At 41.8% G+C, this 18,846-nt stretch overlaps 2 protein-coding genes across 2 annotated transcripts in view; one reads left to right on the plus strand and one right to left on the minus strand.

Annotated features, from left to right (window-relative positions):
* Positions 1-282: 282 nt before the first annotated feature.
* Positions 283-6,863, minus strand: LOC6579762 (protein phyllopod). Its single transcript, XM_002005605.4, has 2 exons — positions 6,351-6,863; positions 283-1,523 (listed from the first exon to the last, which is right to left on the minus strand). Exons 1-2 carry the CDS (start codon positions 6,555-6,557, stop codon positions 501-503), a joined length of 1,230 nt encoding a protein of 409 aa, XP_002005641.1. The 5' UTR covers positions 6,558-6,863; the 3' UTR covers positions 283-500.
* Positions 6,864-10,798: 3,935 nt separating this feature from the next.
* The window catches only part of LOC6579764 (zinc finger protein 423 homolog), a 41,069-nt gene continuing 33,021 nt past the window's right edge, over positions 10,799-18,846 (plus strand). The window contains exons 1-2 of the mRNA XM_044010744.1: positions 10,799-11,054; positions 16,787-17,197. Coding sequence (XP_043866679.1) covers positions 11,012-11,054; positions 16,787-17,197 — 454 coding nt within the window. The 5' untranslated portion in view covers positions 10,799-11,011. The remainder of the gene's footprint in view (positions 11,055-16,786; positions 17,198-18,846) is intronic.

Consider the following 18,846-nt stretch of genomic DNA (forward strand, 5'->3'; position numbering starts at 1 on the left):
GACAGGCAATCGATATATTAACGTACACTGACGATATATCGATAGGCAGCTGTTTTCTGGTAACAGTGGTTGGCAACGCGCATAGCAGCATAACAGCGGCGCAACAGTTGCGTAGCTTTTCGGCGCCAAATTCAAGTAAATTAAAGTACTCTTTCATTTGGTTGATATTTTGATTGTGGTTGTGCTAATTATTTTTTATTTATATGTTATGTTTTTTGTTTTTGTAGCTATAACATGGCAAATGTGAACAAATTCAACTACGGTTTCATTACGCTTCTTTATAATAATAATAATAATAATAATTGTATGTATATGCATATATTAACTTAACATTCTTAGGTCTTCGCTAATATATATAATTATGTATATTGACTAACAATTACAAATTTAGTTGAGGTACTATATAAATTAAAGTTTAACTAAGACTAAATTTTATGCTCGCAAAATTTGACTAATTTTCTTTTGTTTTTTGTTTTTCTTGTGGATTTTGGATTTTCTTTTTAGATCAATGTGATGCTCAGTCCCTGTGGCAGCTGCAACTGACCCAGCTGCAGTTCGGTTTGGTGGTTTACTTGGCTAACAGCCAGCTCTAGCTCCAGCTCCAACTCCTGCTCCAGCTCCTGTTCCACTTCCTTTTCCTCTTCCGTTTCCGTTTCCACTTCCACTGTTTCGCCTTGTGTTTGGTAGCTTAATCGTCGTTTGGCCACGGGCAGCACCTCCGCTATTGCTCTATCGAATTCCAGCAGGATCTCATCTTCGTCCAGCTGACGTGTCCAGCGTGGCCGCCGCTTGACTGGACTCATGATGTGATTCAGTGGCGATGGTGATTTCTGCTGCGGCGCCTCCGTCTGCTCCTGGCTCAGCGTGGTGCCCAGTCGTCGAAACATGGCCACAACTTTGCCATCGACGCGTGGCTTGGGCAATCTTTGGTAGGTGGGCGACTTGACTAGACTCTGCTGGAGTTGCTGCTGTTCCAGCTCCAGCTCCAGCTGCTTCTGCTGCTGCATGCTCAGCTGTCGCTGCAGCTGAGCCACCTTGGCCAGGCTCCGCTTGTGCAGCGAACGCCACTTGCAGGAGTCGCATGAGCTACGCAAGGATCGACGCCTTGGCTGCTTGCTCGTCCGTCTGCATCGGCGTCTGCTCAGAGCCGGCGGCATTCTCCTCGCCGATCTTTCTCTCTCGATGTTTTTTAGGGCGGGCAGGCGACTCGATGGCGGTGGCTGAGGCTGAGGCTGGGACTGGGGCTGTGGTTGGGTCTGTAGCTGTGGCTCAGGCTGAGGCTGTCGCTGTGGCTGCGGACGCACCTGGGCCACAGGTCGCAGCTTCGCGGGCTGCGCCTTTGACAGCGGCAGCTGCTGCTGCTGCACGATGCCGGCGCTGCTGCTGTTGTTGCCCATGTGGGCGGAGGGGCTCTGACTGCGACTCTGACTCTCGGCATCGTTGCTGTTGAGCGCCTGCAGCGAGTGCCAATTGATTAGCCAATTGTTGCAGCTGAAGCACAGGAATTTATCCTCATTCAAGGGCTGCAAGACAGAGAGAAAGAGAGGGAGAGAGTTGTTAATTTAATACTATATAATTAAAGTCTTATAGAATTAGATTATACGACTTAAAGGTGGATGTATGGTAACAGGTAGAGAGAGAGAGAGAGGGAGAGATTGAGATATGGACATAAAATGATAAAATTAGAGAGAGAGAGAGAGAGAGAGAGAGCAGGACCAAGATAAAGCGAATGAGACAAGCATGAAAAGAGATTGAGAGAAAGAGACAGAAAATAAGCGAGTGAGAGAGAGGCGGAAGGAGAGAGAGAGAAACATTATAGACAAACGCTGAGTCAGACAGATACAGAGAGACAGAGAGAGAGAGAGAAGAAGACAAAAAGATAGAGATTTGCAGATAGAGAATTAGAGAAAGAGAGAGAGAAAGAGAGAGACAGAGAGAGAGATAGCAATCATGGGATAGAGTATATATATAGAGAGAGGGGAAAAGGGGATAAATTATTAAAGAGAGAGAGTGCACGAAAGGAACAGACTGAGAGAGAGACATAGATAAAGAGAAAGAAATATCGTGGGATAAATAGAGAGAACAAAAGAAACAGAGTTATCTAAATATAAATATTAAAATCCCTAATTTAATGTAAATAATCCAGAATATTTCCTCTGCAACTACAGGGCATCAGCTAGTCAGTCAACCCTCGAAACTAGAAATAGGCCTAATTTAATTGCTTAGAGCTGCCTCCCAATTAGAGCAAAGCAGAGTTGAGCACACGGACGGGACACGCTCGAGCCGCGCAGGGTCCGTGTCGAGGTCCTGCCCCAGGAATTACAGCTGAAGCATGACCACAGCTGACCGAAAATATGCCGCTCCAATTGAGCGACGCCCGAAGAGCTGAGCCGAGCTGAACATTGACCACTGACCACTAATGAGTCTGCCAGGGAATTCAGAGTTTGGAGGCAAAGGTGCAAAAAATGGCATAAAACTCAAGTTGCGGCTGAGACCGTGGCATATTAATTACCAGATGAAAGGAGGAGGAGGAGGGGGAGACGGAGCAGCGGCTGGAGGAGGAGGCATTGTATCAATAATAATTCGTGCACCTGCCAGCCGAAAATTGCGCCCAGCAGCGGCAGCAGCAGCAGCAGCTGGCACGAAGCATAACCAGATCAGGCTAGGCGGGAGTAGGGGCTATGGCGGGGTTAGCTGGCCAAGTCGAGGAGGCTCAGGTGCAGTTCGGCAAACTCGTTTGGCCACGCGCCTCGCCTTATCGAGCGTAGCCAAAGGAGACCCGACGAAATATCAAAATAAAAGGGAAACACAAACAACAATAACTGACAAAAGGCACGCGGCAGCTAGCGACAGCTGCTTAGGATTAGAGATAGACAGCGAGAGTGAGAGAGAGAGAGAGAGAGAGAGAGAGAGAGAGAGAGAGGGGAGCCAGGCAGGATCACAAAAGGAAACCCAATCGAAGCTAAGGGCCCATGTGTAAACGGTAAATGCAAATTGCAGGCCAGGTGCAATTCAGACAGAGCCACACGCAAAGCTGATAAAGACCCAGAGACAGAGACAGAGAGAGAAGGAGAGTGAGAGAGAGCGAGAGGTAGGCAGTCAAGGCAGACAGATGAATGAGTTAACTTTCTGCTGCTGCTGCTGCTGTCTGTCTGTCATTCACGTGAACTATTTGTGTATGTGTGTGTGAGTGTGTGTGTGCGTGTTAGTGTGCGTGTGTTCTTTATGGCGGGGGTGTCATATATGTATAGGGGGTGCATTCAGAAGGGCAGGTGGTGCCTAGTTGCGCAAATACTGAACGTAACGATCGTTAGCTCTCGCATAGGGTGAACTATGATAAATAAATGGGTAAAATTTGAATAAAATTGTTGGGTAGAATATTACCGTTACTTTTCGTATGCTTCAATTAACTAGCAGTTCAAAATAGGGTAGTATTTTTAGGCTTTTAGTATTTTGGGAGTACTCAAAAAAGAAGTAGGAATAACATATGGTCTATGATCATGAAAGGCGAATAAATTAAATTAAAATTTATCTTTAATCTTTTATCTTTGTTGATTATTCAGCTTTGCTCTTTCATCTTGCATATTCCATATTTAATATTGCTTATTCCAATTTCCAAAATCCATCTTTTATCCTTCGTTCTTAATCTATTATCTATCGTATTTTGATATTTTAATTATTTGTTCTTCCCTTTAACGTTAATCTATCATCTACTTTTTATCTTTCATCTATCCCTCTAAAGCTCCCCGCTAAGCTTTCCCATACAATTCTTAGGCTAACCTCATAAAATGTCTCATATAATTATCCTTTAGCCTTTATTGGAGTATCTATTACACCATCTTCCTTGCCTGTCTATAGATTGCTTTCAATATATAACATTTATTCTAGTCAAGTCTTAATTGCCCACCTACATATCTAGCTTAGCTAGCCCCTATCACATTTCTTTGTTATGACAAACTAATTCAATTGTCATCAATCCAATTAACCGAGTTTCGCATTGAAGCCCGAGAAGATACAGAATTCGTAGTGAAGAAGTCCTTCAATTTCAAAATTTCCCAAATTTCTGTGGAATTTTCAAGGATTTTTCTAAGGTTTCTTTGGTTTGAAGTGGTTCCATGTTAAGGGCAGGGGTAGCTGTGGGAACTTGAAATCTGGGTTATCTGAAGTCTTGGGATGGTTTTTGTCTAGAAAGTATTTGTAGATGTATTTGAATAGAGTATGTCTACTTTATAGGATGATCTTTCAACAAGTATGTTTGGCTCAATACACAAATCAGTTTTTATTTACTCTCAGTGTCTTATCTCTTAGAGATCTATAAAAGGTAACTACGCTCCTCTTCATAGATAAGACTAGGCAGCTGCTCCACTGATTGCGCAGTTGGTACAAAAAAAAAAAGGTAAACGAAACGAAAATCTTGAGCTAGCTATAGAAATGTGAGCAGACAATGAGCCGATATGCGAAAAAAAGGAGAGAGATCAAGGCACGTAAATGCGGGTTACTCCATAGAGAGAGTGTTACGATCTGTGTGTGTGTGTGTGTGTGAGAAAGAGTGCTGCAAATACAGCTGCTCTTGCAAGCAGCTGTAAAAAAAAAAGGTAGACAATAAAGGCGTAGACAGAGGTAGAGGCAGAGGCAGAGGCTGCTGCCCGCAGAAATTGGATCAATCATAAATGAAGTTGAGATATTCACGAAATGTCGCTGGCAGCAGCGGCAGCTGCCGTTGGGATCTCTCGCCGAAGCAGGTTCGAGGCATACAGGTAGTAGTCGTGCCACGACTGTAATCCAATATGCAACGCACTTTGTGGCTGTGTGGCACAGACAGGAAAGACAAAAGTAGAGGCAGCGACAGAGGCAGAAACATTTTCGGTTCCCATGGCACATTCAAATTAGAACAAGCTGTTGGAAATTATGATGGAAAAAGGACATATGCATAAGGACATGCAGCGTATCGAGCCAAGTGCCACACATGCAAAGTGTCCGATTACAGAAAAAGGGAAATGCAGCAGCTGCTATCCAGTTACCCGAGTTCCCAAGTTCCCACTTGCCCAGTTGCCCAGTTGCCCAGTTGCCCAGTTCCTCAGTTGTCCAGCTACCCACAAATACCGCACACCGGATACGGATACAAGCGACAGTTAGCACAGTTCTCTTCACTCTTCACTCACCGCCCTTCGGCTGACTTGGTTTACTTAGTCACTTACTACGTCATACTAAATTATTTAGTGGCAGCTCATGCGATTAGTTGAGCCTAAGTGCTTTGCCCTTGCACTACTTCTTGTACTCTGTGTCCTTACACTATGTTAGCTATGTCTGTTATCGCACTGTAGTTCACTTTTCCATAAAGCCCTACTTCTTTTGATTCTCATCTTCTTTCTATCATGTCTAACTATATTTATCTATTGCTTCCTTGTTTCTTGCCTTTCCTATAGCAATTTATTAATGACTGCTTAACTAGTTTAACCTAGACCAACATTCTCGCCTTCCTTTACTCTAACTATACAATCGAATATCCATTATCTTTCTTATATACATTTATTTGCTAAGCAAACTCAGACTATTATCCATTGGGAATTCAATTTTCTTGTTTATATATTGATTCATATTCCAATTACATTTATAGCTTTCTTATTTGGTTAGCTCCGCACTGTCTCTATCTCTCTCTCTTTCTCCTTGACTTCCTTAAACTTTGACCTCTCTATTCGATTAGACTTTGCGAATTTCTTAAGTAACTCAGATCCAACTGCCTCACTTCTCTCTAAGTGATTGCTAGAATTGCAAATTCCCTTACCTAACATTAGATTTGTTCACCTTACAAAAATACCTTGACTCTACTGTGCTGCAACTCTCTCCCACTCTCTCCCACTCCCTCTCTCTCTCTCTTGCTTTCCGCCCTTTTAGCAATGTCTACAGTTGCGATTGTTGAACTTCCTGTAAGTTCTATAGCTGCTTTACGCCCGTAGCTTCTATAACTTTTATAGCTCCTGTAACTCCTTTGATTCCCACTTCTCTCTCCCTCCCTCTGTCCCTCTGTCCCTATCTCTTTATGTCTCTTGCCTCGCGATGTGTTTTGCTAACCTTTTGCGACTTTCAAGTGCACACGCTTCGATGCTGCAGCCACCTGGAGATGTGCCAGACGTGCTGTGGGCTGTGCTGCTTCCAGAAGCTCTCACACAATTTTTCATCCCCTTTTGCAACACAGTCAGCACACACACACACACACGCGCGCAGACAGAGAGCAGGACATGCATATGACTCATTTGGTTCGCTTATCGATTTTTTGATGTTTTTAGCTGAATTTCCTTTGATATAAATGTTTTCTGCCTTTTCTGTTTTTTGTTTTTGTTGTTGCTTACCTGAAACTTGAATTTGGCTTGAATTAATTGCACGATGTTTGGTCCGGAGCGCGGCTCATAGATGTTGATGGCCTGATTGGTTTGACAGCCGCAGATGAGGCAGGTGCGTTTCAGGTACTCCGAGGCGGCAGCAGCGGCGTCTGCCGACGAGGATGCAGCAGCAGCGGCCAATGCAGCCGCTGGCTCCGCTTCATTATTCGCAGACATAGTTTTAGATTTCTACAGATTCTACACTGCTTCTTCGACTTCCTCTTCCTATCTCTCTCTCTCTCTCTTCTTGCTCTTCTGTTTTCTTTTATTGAATATTTGGCGAACTGTGATATTTTGTGTGTCGCTACTGACGTCACACGCTAGGCGCTACGTCTCTGCTGGCCACGGGGTGGCAACTAAAACAACATTCAACACAACGACAACGAGCACAACAACAACAGCAACAGCAACAACAGTAGCTACAGCGAGAGAGCTTCACGCGTTGCACGTCCTTCGCGTTGCACGCACAATTTTCGAATGAATCGAACCAATTCACGAACTTCGCTTCAGCCGAGCCTCGGTCGTTGCTCGGTCGTGACTCGGTCTTCGGCTCGGCCTGCGCGACGCTAGCAGAGGCAGCGCCGCTCGCTGGGCCGTTTGGGTCGTTCCATCTGCTCTCCTTTAACGTCGTTGTTGTTGTTATTGTTCTTTGTCCCTTTCCCTGCCTGGCTGCCTGGCTGACACTCCTTTTACCTTTGCCTGCCTGCCTGTTGTTTGCTTTTGTTGTCGATACAGCGATACACTGAGAAAAATTGATAAAGCATACAAGATTTTTGCGTAAAGGTATCATAACTTTAACTAGTCAATTAATTATACTTTATATACTTAATTAATATACATATAAATAATTTTAATAAACTTTGTGAATTGTTAATAATTTAATTTAAATTGTCTATCTGCTTTTATAATTTTAAATATGGAGTATAGACTAAATAAATTTATCCAAGAATATATATAGCAATTTATATAAAGCAAAAATCAAATATATTAAAGTTATTTATTATTTTGTTCATTGAAATTATTTATAAAATTAATAACAGGGTAAGTAATCACATTTTAAATGTCATTATTATGTTTCATAAAAAATAAATATTATTTAATTATTAATAATATTATTATTTTTATTATTATTATTTTTTTTTAATTTAATTTTTATTTTTTATTTTTATATGTCAATTAATAAATAATAGATAAAATTTTATAAATAAAATTCAATAAATGAAAAAAGGAAAAATGTTTAAATTAAAAATAGAATTGATTTTGTACTATTAAAATTTATAAAAAATATTTCGATTTTCATTATAAATTGTTCGCTTTCTCAAAGAGAATATTAACAAATTTAGAGTATATATTTTGTATTTAAAATTTTATCTGTTAATTATATGTTACAAGTTTTCAATTACCTCCCCATTTTAATAGATATATAAAATAAATGAATGCAAATGGTAAACATTAAAACTTGACCTATCTACAGGCTGAAGGCACCTTTTCGTATTAATGAAACGCAGTCAAACCCAGCGGCAGCTGCTGCGCTCAACAAAGAAGAAGAAGAAGAAGAAGATGAGCGACAAACTCCAAATTTAATGTGGCTTCCTTTAGCCAACAGCAGCAGCAACAACAACAGCAGGAGTTGCTCGTCCTGCTCATCAATATGTTGTCTTTTTGTTTTTTGTGAGGCTCAACAACTTGTGGCATGTGTGTGTGCTTGTTGTTGCAGCAACAGGCGGTACACACACACACACACACACATAGATACCGTTTAATGTGTGAGGATTTAGCTCTCAGCAGCTGCTGCTGCTGCTGCACGAAAAGGTGCATTATATGTTTTTTGTTGTATTTTTTTTGGGAACTCAATCATATGTTCTCTTAAATGTGGCTCGGTTGGCCCCCATCTTTGGCCATGTTGCAGCTTGCAACCGGATTTTTAAATGGCGCGACAGATGTTTTCTTTTTCTTACATATTTCTCCGCTATCCGCTCTCCTCTCTCACTTCTCTTTTGTTTTTTGGCTCCTTTACGAGTGGGTTAAGAAGTTGCAGCATGCCGCTACATTTTACTACGCTTCTCGTACGCCATAGTAAACAAAGAAGTTGAATGAATCGCTCAATGGGAAGCAAGGCGCAACGAAAGGCTTCCGCATGGGTCACAAAGGGGTGCGGGAAGTGCTTTAGGGTTTCGTTGCCAAGCGGATTTTTTAGTGGTTGCCTTGCAAGGAAATAGGAAGTGCATCAGATTTGTGATGTCGCGAAAATATTAAGATTAAGCAGAGTTTAAATACTTATTACATTTTTAGTAAATATTTATGTATTGATAACATATAGGGGTTTTCACTAAAAATAAATATAGGTATAGATTATATTCTTTATAGATTATAGATTGGATTGGAACTTTTATAGCCAACTCTCATATGGAAATGAATATTGACTAAGTTCTCTTTAAGTCTGTGATTTTGATTTAGTAGTATTTTTTACTTTTTTGTTTTTTTTTTATCTTTTAATGACATTAATGGAATATACTCTACCCAAACTATTACTCTACTTTTCTTTCCAGTCTTTTTTCTCTCTAACTTCGTCCTCTTTATTTTCTTCAACCATTTCACGTTATTGTTATCTGGCTGTTCGTTTTTCATATCTCAATAAAACAGAATATTTTTCAATTTTAACCACAGCATACTTTTAGTCAGTGGCAAGCAGTGACCCTACAAGGCAAGCAGTGCCCCGGGTGCTCAACAAGCAGTGCACAGTACACAGGACTTAATTTGAACTGCTTAAGCCGCGCGCATTTTTAAATAGCTGCTTAGTAAGAAAATAACTTGAAATTAAATAGCTCTACAAATTTGAGCATAAATAAAAAATATCGATTTAAAAAATATTAAAAAAAAAGCTAAAACAAAAACGTCTGGAACTTAAGTAAAATGTTTTATTTATTTAATTTAAAACAAATTATTGTTAGAGTAAGGCATCTGAAAATCCTAAAGAAGATTTTAGCTTCTCATATATTATTTTGGTTGTTTGCTTTCTCTTTTCATTTTAATATATTATATTTTAATATTAATGCAGCCTTCAAGAAACGACATACATCAGTCGATTCGCTGTGTTCTCAAAGAAAAGACTATTGTTATTTCGACTTGCTATATTTTCTTATACGTAAGATACGTGAAGATAGATATTTTCTTTCATATATAGGGAATATATACACCAAATGTTTTGAATTTGTTTTATTTTTGCTTTTTGAACTAAGTTCACTAGAAAAACTTATTACGTTTTTTACATATTAAACAAATTTATTTGATATGCCTTTAAATGTCTTATTTTCTCAATTTATAAAATATATACTTTTTATTAATATCTTTCAGCGTTTTTCAATGCAGTACACTTTCATGTAGCTCCTATGTACATACATATATTCCATAAAACCACATATTTAGTTCATTTTCTTTGCCGGAAATAAAATGAATCAAAAGAATAGACTCTACGTTTGCCTTTGGAAACTAAGACATGATTTCGAAGAATAAATATTTTGATATGTTAGCCCTAACTCAAAGTCAAAAATCGTATTGCTTACGCAAATTATTCAATTGCAAATTCGAAATCAAATCTGTGATTTAAGGGTGAAACTCAAGTGAAGCGGAACCCAAGGCGCAGCTCTTGAGATTGAGTGGAAACTGATGAATAAAGATTTAGACACCCGCTGGTGCTGCAGCTCCTGTGCCGACTACTGCTTCTGCTCCTGCTTCTGCTCCTGCTCCTGTTTTACGCTACTTGGCAATGCCTTCTCGTTCTCACGCACTGCTGAAGGCAACTCCCGCTGCTGAGAAAGCAACAGCAGCACCTTGACTTGGGCTAACCGAAACGATGAGCGCGGTACGAGGAACTGCGCTCGGGACCCCCCATACGCACGTGCGAAACTCGAGGGGCATGAAAATAATTGACTTGACTGTTTGTTAATTGCAACAGGCGGCGGCAAGCTCCTACGGCGCATACGTCACAGCATGCGACATTACAGACGAGAGTGAAATAGGCCAGTGGGCACCCACAGGGCCGCCACCGATTGGTGCGATTCCCGATTCTCTAGGGGATGGAAAAAAAATGTTTGTTGTTTGTAACCCTCGAGGGGTTAGGCCGGCTGCCTTCGAATATTTGTGTTGGCCGGCAAGTTTTACGGCCTTTGGGTGGCTCTCGTTCACACACACACACTTACTCTCTCTCTCTGCCTCTGCCTCTGCTGTTGCCGCTGCCTCTGCCTCTACTGTTGCCTCTCCTGCTCACTCTCACTCACACGCTTCGGTTGCGCGCTCTCTCGCTCGCTGCTGCGTCGTTTGCCATTTTGTTTAAGAGTTTGCTTTCGTTCTGTGTTCTCTTTGCCTGTGTGTTGTGGCATGTCGCCAGGACTTTGGGCCAACAGCCAAGCTTCAGTCAGTTGCGAACGCTGCAGGCGCAAGGATAACAGACACGGCTCAACGTAGCCAAACCATCTGAATCAAAACAACAATTTGTTCGAGTGAAACACGTGTTTGGCGCGCTTTTTGGGTAGTGCAACGCGCGTTTACAGTTACTAATTGTTATTAACCGTTAAGCCAATTTTTGGTATATCTGTGCGGCTGCTTCTTCAGTACACTTGGATTGCTTGGCTATGTCGAGGCGCAAACAGGCCAAGCCGCGCGCCTGCCTTAAACGTAAGTTGGACACAGCCAGCGGCAGTTCCCCAGTGACAAAATTTATAGCTGTGTGTGTGTGTGTGTGTGCTTGATTGATTTGGGGCAGGGCGCAAAGCCAAAATGTGACAAGTGCAGAGGGAGCCAGAGCAGGAGCAGGAGCAGCAGCAGGAACTGGAGCTGGCGCAGGTTGACGGTAATCGAAGGGGCTGCAACGAGCAGCAGCAGCTGAAGACCCTTGGGTAACGGTACACCTAACTGTCAGACAACTAAAGAGTTGGTGTGTGTTTGTGTATGGGTGTGTGGGTGAGGGAGTTGGCGTGGGATTGGCATTGGGTGGCATAGGTAAGCCCCCCCCAAAAAAAATGGTTGCCTGCACTCGTGTTGCAGCTGCAGCCAAGGCAACCAAAGTGCCGTTAATTTTTAATACAATTTCAAATTGTGTCAGTGTAAATAACAGCAAGCTCACACAAACACAGCCATACACACACATATCTACACAGACACATATACAACAACAATGATAACAAATAAAATTGACAATAAATCCAATGCACATGTGAGGCGGTAACTGGCAAACCGGCCCGAAGCCCCCAAAGACAGCGCCGCACACAAATTTACACACACACAGAGAGACACACGTGAACAGCAACACACAATCACATACACATGCATGAACAGCAATACACTCACACACATGCACTTGCACACAGCGTAGCGGGCATAAAATTTCCCCAACGTATACAACGAAAAAAAAAAAAAAATTGTAGCGAACTTTGGCTTTGCTCTTTTTTGCACTCACTCTCTCTCTCCTGCTCGCTCGCTCGCTCTCTGTGTAAAAAGCACAAAACACAGAAAACCCATTGCCATGTATTTCTCAGGGGAGTCGGCAACGGCTCTGGCCAATCCCAGGGGATTGACATTGGCGCAGCCAGCCGCCAGGCAACAGACAACAGACAACAGCAACAACAACAGCAAAGCCAACATGCGCAACTCTCTAGGGAATTTTCATTCGCTGACACACACACACACACACACACACACACACACACACACACACATCCATATGTATTAGTGCGTGCTTATTGACAAGCAACAACAACAGCAAAGCGAGCTTCAAAATTTTAGCTTTGATTTTGGGGCGCTCGAACTATGGCACTCACCTTTTTTCACCCAACAAAAATGTGCAGCGAAAATCTTTAAAAGCAAAACACCTGGAGAATTGACGCGGCTTAAAATTGCGACAGTTTTTGGCTGGCATAAGTTGCCCGCCCGTTTTCGTCGTCCTCGTCAACGTGTGCCACAAAGTGCGAGTGAGAGAGAGGGAGAGAGACTGAGCGAGCGAGGCAACTCCCCAGTGTATTGGCAAAATATTTGCTATGACATTGCAAAGAGCAGCAGCAGCAGCAGCAGCAGCGGCAGCAGCGGCAGCAACAGCAGCAGCAGCACCATAGGCTATATGTATGTATATGCCTGGCTGTAGCTTTATATATGTATATGTATGTATATACCTACAGCTCTCATATATACATACCTCCGCACACACTCACACATGTATGTATATTGGCTGCGTCTAACGGTAACTAGTTGGGTAAATAGATTTGTTGCGGGCGTTTGGGATCGCAACTATGCTGTGTGTGTGTGAGTGTGAGTGTGTGTTGTCTCGAAAATGCCCAAGAGGTCGCATTTCTGGCAGCAACATTTTGTCAAGCGCAAGCTCAAGGGAAATTCCTCAGCTTGCACTTTAAACCAGCTTCATTTCTCAATAATGCCCCTAAACTGTTTATCGATATAGTTAAAAATATATGTATGTAGACTATAGCAGAGTTTAAACCACAATATGATCGCAAATGTTTGCCACAATGCGCATGCAGCTATAATCTAACTTATGTGTGTGTGTAAAGTAAAGCAAATGCATTAAAAGGCAATTATTTCGCTTCACAGAGAGGAATCGGTAATTCCCCCATGACAGCGACAGAGTGGAGAGGGAAATTTGCTCCCTTGCACACGCAAATGCAAGGCGTGATCGCTGCTGCTATTGCTGGCCTTGTCATACACATGATAAGAAGCATAGCATATGCTGCTTTAAATGTCCCTTAAAGTTATCCTATGTTAAGCCGGCAGCAAATAATTGCTCAATAAGGCATAACTTGATATATCGATCAACTCAAAGCCTTGGGCCCTTTGTCTGCGCCCCAGGTAACCCCAACATGTGATCGCCAACGCTTATCGATTATTTGCCGTTTGTTGGGTTTCTTTTTGCTTTTAGTTGTTTTACGCGCAAACTATTGATGAAATTTATTGTTGGGGCTTTTAACAACACCTTCGGGTTTGTTATTTCATTATTATTATTTTTTTTTTAATACATACACACACGTACATGTACATGCCAACGCCATTATAAAAGTTGCAGGCTTTGGCGCGTTGGCTTTTGTTTTTAGCTGCCACAGTACCGCCCACAGCACAGTGGCCCCCACCCCCTGCTCCACATTGGTTACACTTTGGTTTCGATTGCAGAGCGTTTCGCTCGCTCGTCGCTCTCTACACACGCTTAGTAGCCATTTGGGAGCTGGAAAAGTGGCAAGCGGCGGGTTTCTGGGTAGTGGCAACGGATTGATGGGTCAAAGGGGACAACGCTTATTATTACGTTTACAAATATGTGTGCGAGTGTGTGTGTATGTGTGCGTGCGAGTGTGTAAGTGCGCACCTTTTTGGCGTTCGCCGTCTGGGGTTGGGGTAAAACGCTTAAAAACATGCCATAGCCGAAAAACAAGTAAGAAACACACATGCGGGCACTTGCGCTCCACACACACACAAATACACACACACACACATGCACTGGCAGCGACCGAGTGCGAAATGCACTCTGGGGGGCTTTAAACAAAAATGAAAATCGCTTGCATACATATGGGCGCTTACACACATACACATACATACACCCTCTCTCTCACTCTCTCACACACACACACACACATATGTACATGCCTTGCTGCCTTGCACAAAAAGAACTTGACTACGTCTCTGCTGCTGCTGCTCTTGCTGTTGTTGTTGTTGTTGTTGTTGCGTTGCTTCGACAATTTTAACGACCATAACTGGTTCTCATACCAACACACTCACACACACACACACACACAACCCCTTGCCGTTGCTTTTGCTCGCATTTATTTTAAAATACGCGGCACTTCCGCCGCAAACAGCTTTCCATCTCTTGCCCCGCAGCCCCCTTTCATTGCCCACCATTGATTCCCCATGCCCGGCACCCTTACACACACGCACACACACATACACTCACTCACATCCTTTCAAGTGGCTCGCGCTGTTTTTATAGCTCGCTCTGCAGCGCTGGCCTTTTATATGGAAATAATAACCAAATGTTTTCGCATGGACAGCAAAGTCGTCGACGTTTCCATTATGTTGACCAGAACATGCAGCAGCAGCAGCAGCAGCAGAACGAATTGCTCCACTGTATGGGCGGCTCTGGCAATCGTCCGGCTTGGCATAATGTTGATTTTCGCGGCGATTCCTTGCGGTGTGATTCCGGCATGTCCTTTTGGCAATATATTTTAAGCCGTTACCTTGCCGCGGTCACCAATATGCGACGCCCACTCCTGCCTCCATCCCTACCATCACACGGGCAACGCCCCCACCTACAAGCTGCCCTTAAGTGCTCCCACCTTTCGCTGGGGGGCGGGTGAATCATTCACAGCTGGCTTTGGTATCGTCATATGCATGGCGAAAGCCTTTTGCCTTGTGATATCAAAGTGCATGTTAGCTAACAAGAGGTTTGACAAGCGGTTTTTGTATAAATTAATGAACATAAATTATGAAGATTTTTAGAAAGTTTATAAAATTGGTTCCGAGTTTGCTGTTGCTGAAATTCACGTTAACTAACTGGCAGTTTGTTTGACATGCAATTTAAATTTGACATTAAGTTAAGAAATTTGAAACGCACTTTGAAGTTAACTTTAGATCTGATAGCTGTTATGGCCAAGTTATTGTTAAAATTTATGTTAGTTAACAGTCACATTAGTTGATGTTAGCTGCTAACAGTTGTTAATTACAAATCAGTTTAACAAGCAGTTAAATTTTGTTATTAACTAACTGCTTGTCAGACTTGACATGGAATCCGAGTTTGTCTCTCTTTAACTGAACATCTCAACTGAGATGCGAGACACCTGTGCAAATGATATTCCACCTGTAGCACGCCCAATGGTCACACAAAATATAAAAAAAAAGGAAACTCTCTCTCACACACACACACACACATGCACACACATAAGACCTTTGCATTTGCTTTGCACCACACTGCAAAAAAAGGTAAAGAAATTTATGAAAAATTCAATTTAATTGCACAATTACACATGTTCCACATTTCCATTTCGTATGAGCTTGTACTTTGCTTGTTGTTTGTTGGTTATTGTTGTTGTTGTTGCTGTTGCTGCTGCTGCTGTTGTTGGTGGTGCACCCCTTGCAATTACTTTTAAGGCAGTTGTTTTTGGCAATGCCAACGACCCCCTCAAGATTTGGCAGTCGAGCCAAGCGAGCGCCATCGATCACGTGTGGCTTTGCCAGAGCCCAACACACACACACCAACACACGTACACACACACACACACTCACACATTCGCATACACCTTCCACATTCGCTGGAGTTGAGTTTGAGCTATTGGCAACTGTTTTCTTTAGACCCGGCTCCAACAATAAAACACAAAACGTGTAAATAGAATTTTTGGCACGATGGCCGCCCGGGGAGTGCTTTAGCATAATCTGCATGTGTGTGTGTGTGTGTATGTGCGAGTATTAATATGACTCTGTGTGTGTGTGTGTGTGAGTGAGTGTCTACGGTGTGCGTGTGTGTGTGTTTGTGTGTGTGAGCGGCAAATGCTCGCTGTCTAAGCATCGAGCACAGCGAGCGGTGCAAACAATTAGGCAATTGCTGTGAGAGTATTGAGCATTCGATTATTTTGGTATATACCCTGTACTCAAATAGATCGGAGGGTACGTGGAGACATATAAAAGGTAAATTAGTTTATCTAGAAGCTAGTTGCGATTTTTATAAATATTGGGTTGTGATACCCTGGAATTAATTAGGACTGAGAGAGAGAGAGAGAGAGAGAAAGAGTGAAAGAGAAGGAAAGAAAGAAAAGAGAGAGAGAGTGAGAGAGGGCGAGAGAGAGAGAGAGAAATAGAGAGATAGAGCGAAAGCGAGAGAGTGAGAGAGTGAGAGAGAGAGAGAGAGAGAGAGAGAGAGAGAGAGAAAGAGAGAGAGATAGAGCGAAAGCGAGAGAAAGAGAGAGAATACGAGAGAAAGAGAGATAGAGACATGGAGATTAATAAGTCTAAGATTTTTTACTGCCTTAAGATCAATCAATATAACGATAACATCATATTTAACTCCTATAATACCCTGTAGTTAAGCAGCACAGAGGGTATTTCCGATTAGATAAATTAAAATAGGTTTATATAATGTAGTATGAGTCAATTTCTCAGAGCCTCTGGAAAGTATGTACATTGCTTTTACCTTTGTTCTACACCCTGTACTCAGATTAGACAAATTGTAGGGTATGACTGACTAAAGGCAGTTAACATTATATAACTATGTCAAGTGCATTTCCATAATTTGTTTGCTCTTTGTGAATAAAATACTCATACAGGGTATATCTAACTCGACTACCTACCATTTATTGACAACTGTAACATTTATGTGCCCTTTCGATTGATTAGCTTTAATAAGATGCTATTTTTACACACAGTTGGCGAAAAGGAGGATGAAAACGTTGGCGATGCCGCCAAGGCGGCCAAAGCCTCCGATTTACTGGAGCCCAAAGAGGAGCTGCTCAGCGCCGATGAGGAGGAGAGCGAGGAGGAGGATGATGAGCTATCTGGCGATGAGGAGGAGGAGGAGACGACTGGAAAGGCAAAACTGAGGCAGGCGCGAGTGCCCAATGAATCACAGCAACAAAACTGGCAACCAGCAGCTGATGTTGCAGCAGCAACAGCAACAACAGCAATAACTGCAACAACAGCAACAACATCTGCAACAACAGCAACTGCAGCTGAAGTACAACACCCTGGAGACACTGAGCCAGAGGCAGAGGAGACAACGTCTCTGAACGTGGCCAACGGGCACTGCAAGACAGAGCCAACAGTTGCTGCTGCCGCTGGTAAGTTTGACTTCAATTTGCATATTTTATTGGCTTTTGGCAAAAGATATATATCTACCCATATATGAACTGCTAAACCAGGGCTAGCACCGCCCCGCCCCAGTGAGATAGAGAGAGAGAGAGAGAGAGAGAGGGAGAGAGTGAGCTCCACATTTTGCCCGCCCACGTTGCCAGTCCGAGTCTGCGTCTTGGGCATGCCCCTTGAGGCATTCACATGTCCAGCTAATAACTCTCGACAGTCTCATAAATAGCAAATGTTAACTTGTTGTTGTTGCTGTTGCAGTTTTGTTGTTGTTGCTACGTGTGGCAACTAGCTATAGCTTCCAGCTCTCACAGCTTCAACTCCAGCTCAGCTGCTTAAAAGTGCGCAACTAGCTAGTAAATTGCATAATGTTATAGTGCGAACTGTTTCAAAGGGTGTTCAAATTTGTCTGCCAGTTAAGTGTGTGTTAAACTGAATTAATCAGAGCCTAGTAGAGAGTGAACTGAGTCATTCAGCCAGTAGGCAGTATCACAGTTATCTAAATATTCATTATTGTAAATACATTTGCTTATTGTTTAGTATAAGTAAATATAAAAGGGAAAAAGGGAAAAAACAAACAAAAAACATATATATATTTGAAATCAAAAATTTTAATTTTTATAATATTTTTTTTTTATTTTATTTTGCTTAATGTAAATTTTAATAATATTTACATGTCATATTGTATATATAATGATAGATATTTAAATGCATATTTTAGCTATATGTATTATACTACAGGAAAAAAGACGGGGAATTTTCTGCCTTATATTAAGATTCTTATTTATTCAATTCAAAAAATATTTATTTGCATATTTTTATATATTTTATATGTAGTTACTATTTTAATAATTTTAATTAATTTAAATTAATAGTTTTTTTTTTTATTCATTGACTTTCCTTAAACTAATTAACTTACCCTCACTTTGCCTGCTCTTCACATTCGGTTCTTATTTATTTAATTTAAAAAATATTTAATAGCCTACTTATATTTATTTTATATGAAATTTTAATTATAGTAATAAATTTATTTAATTTTCTTTATTCATTACATTTCCCTAAACTAATTAACTTCTTCTTTCTTCGTTCTTATTTATTCAATTTAACAAATATTTATTTGCATATTTATATATATTTTTTAAGAAATTTCAGTTTTAATTATAATAATAATTTTATTAAATTATCTTCATTCATTTAATATCCCTAAACTAATTAACTTAGCCTCGCCTCGCTGCCACTTCGCATTTACTCTGTAAATGCTGCGCTGCAAAGTAGGCAACACATTTTGCTTCAAGCACTCTCGAAACACCCTGTAGCAAGCATGGCCATGCCAGCAGCAGCAGCAGCAGCCACCGCTGACGTCGACGCCGCCGCCGACGCATAGGAGGCTGTAACTAACTGTTGTTGCTGGCGCTGCATAAAGTTTGATGTGTCCATGCGGCGTCATACACGCGCACATTTACATACACACACACACACACACACATACACACACACACACATCACAGTCATTGGCAATACACGTGTGTGCAGTTGTTGTTGTTGTATTTGATATTCCTGTGCGTCATTGGATTATGGCACTTGGGTGTGTAAAGCCATCGATTCAAAGCGCTGCTCGTTATGGTGT

This window comes from Drosophila mojavensis, unplaced genomic scaffold, assembly GCF_018153725.1.
Source record: "Drosophila mojavensis isolate 15081-1352.22 unplaced genomic scaffold, ASM1815372v1 contig_80, whole genome shotgun sequence".
NCBI lineage: Eukaryota > Metazoa > Arthropoda > Insecta > Diptera > Drosophilidae > Drosophila > Drosophila mojavensis.

What these genes read in the sequence shown, in the direction of transcription:
- LOC6579762 (XM_002005605.4), bottom strand. Translation starts at nt 6,557, where the DNA reads ATGTCTGCGAATAATGAAGCGGAGCCAGCGGCTGCATTGGCCGCTGCT. An exon ending in AAGCCAAATTCAAGTTTCAG is followed by an intron (nt 1,524 to 6,350) that starts GTAAGCAACAAC and finishes TCTGTCTTGCAG; the next exon opens with CCCTTGAATGAGGATAAATT.